Source organism: Microchirus variegatus (genome assembly GCF_963457635.1).
Source record: "Microchirus variegatus genome assembly, chromosome: 1".
Lineage (NCBI taxonomy): Eukaryota > Metazoa > Chordata > Actinopteri > Pleuronectiformes > Soleidae > Microchirus > Microchirus variegatus.
In genome coordinates, this window is record NC_139802.1 from 18598665 (window position 1) to 18605020 (window position 6356).

General features: G+C 40.1%; 1 protein-coding gene across 2 annotated transcripts; it reads right to left on the reverse strand.

Annotated features, from left to right (window-relative positions):
* Positions 1 to 219: 219 nt before the first annotated feature.
* On the reverse strand, positions 220 to 5796 carry abhd5a (abhydrolase domain containing 5, lysophosphatidic acid acyltransferase a). 2 transcript variants are annotated; one of them, XR_014592784.1, is made up of 9 exons: positions 5758 to 5796; positions 5338 to 5418; positions 5069 to 5154; positions 4601 to 4976; positions 4361 to 4515; positions 3820 to 3931; positions 2549 to 2735; positions 1657 to 1811; positions 220 to 725 (listed from the first exon to the last, which is right to left on the reverse strand). XR_014592784.1 is itself a non-coding variant. In XM_083885911.1 (8 exons), the coding sequence occupies exons 1-8, from the start codon at positions 5787 to 5789 to the stop codon at positions 1722 to 1724; spliced, it is 1119 nt and encodes a 372-aa protein (XP_083742037.1). In that variant the 5' UTR covers positions 5790 to 5796; the 3' UTR covers positions 1625 to 1721. The 2 variants fall into 2 exon arrangements, 1 of the variants encoding a protein (XP_083742037.1); XM_083885911.1 differs by lacking the exon at positions 220 to 725 and having other exon boundaries at positions 1625 to 1811.
* Between the last annotated feature and the right edge of the window lie 560 nt (positions 5797 to 6356).

Sequence of the window (6356 nt, forward strand, 5' to 3'; positions counted from 1 at the left end):
GCCCCTCAGTGGTCGTGTTAAGGAACTACAGCGTCATTTCCCCTCACTGGCAGAGGGGATGACAGCTACAGAATGATCAGAGGAAAACATTGATTCATCCGTCACAGATTCAACACACACAGGTTAGATTATTCAGACAGTCGTTACATTATGCCAAACATTTATTTACACATTACACTTTATGGAAATAAGATCGCAGGGCCGTATAAAGGAGGTTTTTACATGTATGTACATAATCAGTGATAAGAAACTGGCTCAGGAAACGCAGTTAAAAAATACAAAGTCCTATTTCCCTGAAAAATCGTTGGTTCCTCTGTACTGACACAGTAGGAAAACACAACTTGCATTTGTCGCTTGTGTTCCGGGGGGGGCAGATCCGTACAATGACAAAGCAGAGAACGTTACCAGCACCACCAACAACAACAACACATTCATTGATAGCTGCTTCCCGGTGCTGATGCAAGTGGAACTATATCCACTGATGAGAATATTTCCTGTCCGTCTGTTTGGAATCATACGGAAAGCAAAGCCACAGTTCCGCAAGAAGCAAAGGGAACATGTGGCGCTGTAACTGAGCTCTCTGAACACAGTGACATTGTGACTCACTTTCATTACATTTAAATATTTAAAAAGTGAACTGTACACTGATCCGTTATATACACACACACTGAATACTGGATCTTTGTGTTCAGCAGTGCAGTTTACGGTTTACTCTCATTTCTCCACTGCAATTCAGAAAAAAAGAAGCAAATTCTTAGAAAAATACTGTACAGTTAATGCTGAAACTAATTAACCACGAAGCTGCAGCACCGCCCAGTGTGTATGTGTGTGTGAGTGTGTGTCCTTTGGTGTAGCTTGAACAGTGATGTTTTAAATGCCGTGACCAAATCACAGAAGGGTTTCTATTATAAGGGTGAAATATACATCGTGGCGTCTCCACATGTCTGTTCCTTGAAAATGTGACGTGTTTATGGAACAACATTTACACAAACAATAAAAAAGTGCAGTGGCAGAAGAGATAACATACTCACCACAACAGTTGGGCTACAACGATTATGAAATTACTAAATTTAGAGAATCGACTAGTGATGATAAATTCTGATTTTCCAGCTTATTTTCTGGTTTCTTTGCTCCATATGACAAAGAAATAGTTAAAATTTACTAATTTTGGGCAAAACAAGATATTTGAGAACATAATTTCAATGTTTTGGTAGCACCGATCAACGGTTTTCAACATTTTCTGAAATTTTACGGGGCCAAACAAGTACTTTTTTAATTGACAAATGTAAAATAATTGTTAGTTGCAGCCCCACACAACATCGTTGACTATGAAAAATGCCAAGAAAGTGGGCTGAGAGTGATGAGTAGGATTTAGTGGCATAAATAAATTTTTGCTACACATTCCCTCAATCATAAAAGAAAAGTGCTTTGATTTTGTCCGTCCTGGGATTGCGTTCATACATGGCAGAACCTGCTCCCAGTGTAATATAACCAGATCATTCTTAATTTTCTGTCATGATCTCCACCCGAACAACCTCTGCTGTACAACACAGTCTGAATAATGTGGTGTTCCCCCTAGTGGAACAATCCAGTTACCACATGTAGTACGGACGTCGAAGCAAAGCAAGAAAACATGCGAGTGTAAATTCAAATGACCTGCTTTCTTTTAGAATCTGCTTTGGCAAATTGGAATCCCCTTTTTTGTTGTTGTTGCCTCCTCTTCAGTCCACTTTGTCGCACACTTGTAAAACTCGGTGGTTGAAGTCCTCGGGCTGGTCAGCGTACACATAGTGTCCGGCTCCACGGATCGTCTACAAGTTAAAGAATTTAAAATTACAAACACAAATGTGTAGTCTGAACTTAAATGTATAGCAAAACACACAAAACTATTTGATCCAATGGTTTTCTAAACATAGGAATGCATTAAAAAAAAAAAAATGATATATATATATACATATATATATATATATATACATATATATATATATATGTTACCACATATATATACCACTCGATTTGTTGTTTTGAATTTTGAGAAGTGAATTAAAAGACAACTAAAAGAAAATATTACTTGGAAAAGTGCAATATGAAACAGTATGGACACCATATTTTCATTAGATGTTGTTATTTTTCCTTTCATACTAATATAAAAGAACACCACCAGTTGTAAAATAATTTATAATATATATTTGGTTATATTATAACCAAAATGCAACCAAATGGGAACGTTGTGTGCAAACCACGGTGCAACCACAGGAGAATGTTTCAGCTCTTGGTTCTTGACTAACCCTGAGGGAATGTTCTCTAAACATTAGTTTTTGGTTTGCTTGTAACTAAGGTGTCAAATACAAAATATAAAACATATTTATATCTTTAACTGTATGAACAAACATTTAACTGACACATATATTTGATCTTCCTTATCTTCACTGGTGAACACCAAAATGAAATGAAACAGGAGTTCCATTGAGGGAGTTTAGGTTCAGAAATCTGCTAAATGTCATATGAAATATGGTCAAAATGTTCTTAAAATACACCGTGAACGTACAATAATCTCCACGTGAGAGTGAGGTCTCATCTCTTTGACGGTGATGCCTGAGGAGCCGTCGACGCTGGAGCGCGAGCCGTAGATGATGGTGATGTGGATGTCGGGCTCCAGCTGGTCCATCCTGTGCAGCATCGGCCTCTTCGCCCAGCCGTACGGAACTGTCATCGTCTTAAAGGCCGTTTCCCCACTGTTAGAACACAGAGGAGCGGATAACACAAGCAAATTAGTCATTTAACCAATTAAAATACCACTTTGCTTACGTAATATCGCTGTTTTAATAAACAAACAAAAACACAAATATGAATTTACGCATGTTCTACATCGGTCATTCCCAAAGTATCAAAACTGATATAATTAGGTTTTAAATAACATGCAAAAAATTCACTAAATTTACTTTTGTCACAACTGATTTGTAAGAGTGATTTGAGTCACAATAGTTTGCCATATTTAAAAAGTGAGTCCCCATAAAGAAAGTTAGGTAAACACTGTTCTACATGATAATGAGGTTTCCTTTGGAGTGTAAACACAGCGTGGGATTTGTCACTAATTAGCGACAACATTGACTTAATTTTCTTCTTTTTGTGCAGTGTCATATTTAATCTAAAGTGTTTCCATTACCCTTGACAGATTTTACATCTGCTCATTTGTAGAGAATAATTGCCATATACATGGAATAATCTATGTGCTAAAGTCAGGGGGATTAAGAAAATGATGTTTTAATGGGTTTCAATACAATGCTGAGTAAGAGGATTTGATTTGAATACACATGTATTAATTATATATTATACAACTAATAAAGAAACTCCCAAAAGTGCATATGGGTCAGTTGTGTTAAGGTATACAGTATTTATTTTTAATAGGTGTGCATTTTTTACATTTTTGTTTGAGGCTAAACTTCGGCAATGCCTGATTTAGAAAAATGCCAAAAAAGTGGGCTGAGAGCTGAGTGAGTGAGAGAGAGAAGGAGGGAGGGAGTGGGGATATAAACACAGTAGGTGGTGTTTGACCAGAACAGCAGTAGAATTTCAAAACTTTACACCCCATGGTTCTCAAACTGTGGTATGTGTACCACCAGTGGTACATGAGCTTCCTCTGGTGGTACTTGGGAGGACAATCAGAAATACTCTTTGACTGTATATACCAGAGTGGAGCTGACAACAAAAACTTTATAAAAAATAAATACATTGGTTTTCACCTGAAAAAAGGTGGTTTAGTTCCACTTTAATCACTGGGTTAATGCCAGAGAAACAGAGATGAGAAGGTAAACAGACCTGGGTGTCTGCACGTTTAGGTGGTAGATGTAATCTGACACGGTGTTGTCCTTGAACATGGCGGAGTACTTCCTCTTGAAGTCAGGTCTCAGAGTTTGGACAAGAGTGGGACCTGCAGGGGCCACAGATGGGACACCGACACAGTCACACAGAGCAAGCAGCAAATCAGAAGTGTGTTAGAGTGCAGGGGAAAAGTGTCAATGAATGGAAGAAAAAAAAAAAAGAGAAAAACAGCTTTAGAACAGTCAGTGTAATGTTCATGTCACAAGTATGTGGGTTTTTATAATCAACATAATGACGCCATTTTCATTTTACACCACATGTACTGTATTTTCAGTATAATGTATTTTCCCAGAAGTTGATTGGCCACGCCAGCGTGATTGACAGCTGGTATTGTCCAATAGGAGCCTGGTTACAGGAGTTATATCCAGTATATCAGCTCTTTTATGTTAACCTACTCCATTTACTTCTTTTTTGTGGCAGATTTCACCTACTCTGTCGCTCTGCACCATCCTTTACCAGGTCAATTTCCAGATCTTACCCAGTGGACCCACCACGCGCAGGCCCGCAAGAGGGTTGAAGGGGCTGAACATGGCCCCGAGAGCTTTGATCCACATTGGGAGGGGACGATCGGCTTCTTCTGTGTCTGGACGCTCAGGGAAACCCCAGGGTTCCACCAGCATAACATGCTTCACTCTGCAGGGACAAAACAAAATCAGGTCTAATTCACTGAACCACAAACTTTGCCTCTCATATAGCGTTAGCAGTAATCCTCACTCACCTGTCTGGGTACTTGATGGAGTAGGACACTGCCAGGTATCCTCCAAGGTTGTGACCCAGCAGTATCATGGACTCCAAACCCAGTTTAGCCCTCCATTGTTCTATAGACTCCACAAACTGGTCCTCAGCTTCCTGGGCATCTGTAGAGAACTGGGGTCTGCTGCTCTGACCGAAGCCCAGTAAGTCCAGAGTGAAGACGGGCCGGTTCTGAGAGAGAGCATCCAGGTTCTGAGCCCAAAGGCCCACACCACCTCCGAAACCATGGAGCAGAACCAGCGGGGTTTTGTGTATCACATTGGTGCTGATAAAGCTTAGCGTCCACAGGAGGTTGCCACTGGAAATAGGGACATGCTGTTTGGAGACAGGACTGCCTACACCTGTCAGGACAACAAAGAGAGGAAAGAGAGGGGGAAAGTTAAGAGGTAGACACTATTTTCAGACACTGACAGAGACTTGGACTGATCCTTACATCTAAGTATCATGTCTTCTGCAGTCTTTAGGTGGCTCTGAGAGGTGGGGCACCATGATGGCAGCCAGTTGGGGATCCAACACCACCTACACAGGGATCACACATGTTACTTTTGGGATTAAGATACGTCCTAAATTAGATGCTCAGTTACTTCTGTGCCTCGTTATAACCACATTTAAATGTCCAGTGTAGGAATTAGTGACATCTCACTGTGAGACTACATAGTGCAAGAAACAAAGAATTTATCTGGTGACAGAGACCTGACTTACTTTATTGTTGTGTCTGCGTAGCCCCACACACTGTGGACCACACTGGTAACACCAACAGCGGACAGCACTCTGTTAACAACCCTGAATACAAGTGAAACAAAAACTTCTCATAATCATCATGTCAACATTTTAAAGATTTGTCAGGAAGTAAATTACGGATGCATGATAATCTGTGAGTCATCTCCTGGGAGGCAGATTGACAGCATGGTGTTGATGTAAAAATGTGAGCGTTTTTAGTTGAACGTTAGGCTCGTGCGCGTGTGAATATTATTGACAACTTTATTTACATTCGCTAGTCTAACACAACACTTCGCCCGCTTCACGTTGTCACACAATGTCTTCATGACGCCGAAAAATAATACTGAAGGAATAATATTTGCGTTGGGGACATAATGTCCTAAGTTTAACAGAAAGACTCACCCTCTGTTCGCTGTCACCTCCTGCTCGGCCATACTTCCAACAACTTGACTCTACTCGCGGTCACGTGTACTGAGACTGTGACGTCTCGTTAATATGAGTGACAGCGTTTGATTTGTATTTTGGGGGAGAAGAACAGTGGGTGGGGTCCTTTATTACCGCAGTCAAGTAGCAGCTGTTCCCGCCCGCGTCAGCTTGTAAGACAAAACAAGCGCACCCAGCGACAGACTGACAGCGTATTGCGGAAGTAGCTGCCCGGACAAAATATCTAAACATTGCAGCTAAGCAGAGGGCAAGTCTATGGTAAGTACACCTTTTACCCTTTTTTATACATTAAAAATGTCAGTTATGTGCATAATTCTGAATACTCGAAGCTCGTGCGTCAAAATTATGAATCCAAACTGCTAATCCGTAATCATAATTCTGTTTATTCTCAGTAAAAAAAAATAATAATTCCAAATCACAGTTCTGCACACCTCATAATACATAGATTCATAGATCATTTAGCATATTTATATTTAAGTGACACAACACACAATATATAATAGGGGTGGGACGTCAAAAATCTAATACTTTGGTACCAAAGTACTAATAGTACTGGT

Excerpts from the sequence above, each read along its gene's own strand:
- abhd5a (XM_083885911.1), bottom strand. The coding sequence starts at position 5,789 with ATGGCCGAGCAGGAGGTGACAGCGAACAGAGG. Across the intron at positions 5,155-5,337 it reads TACGCAGACACAACAATAAA|GTGGTGTTGGATCCCCAACT; the intron begins GTAAGTCAGGTC and ends ATCCCTGTGTAG. Across the intron at positions 4,977-5,068 it reads AGAAGACATGATACTTAGAT|GTGTAGGCAGTCCTGTCTCC; the intron begins GTAAGGATCAGT and ends TTGTCCTGACAG.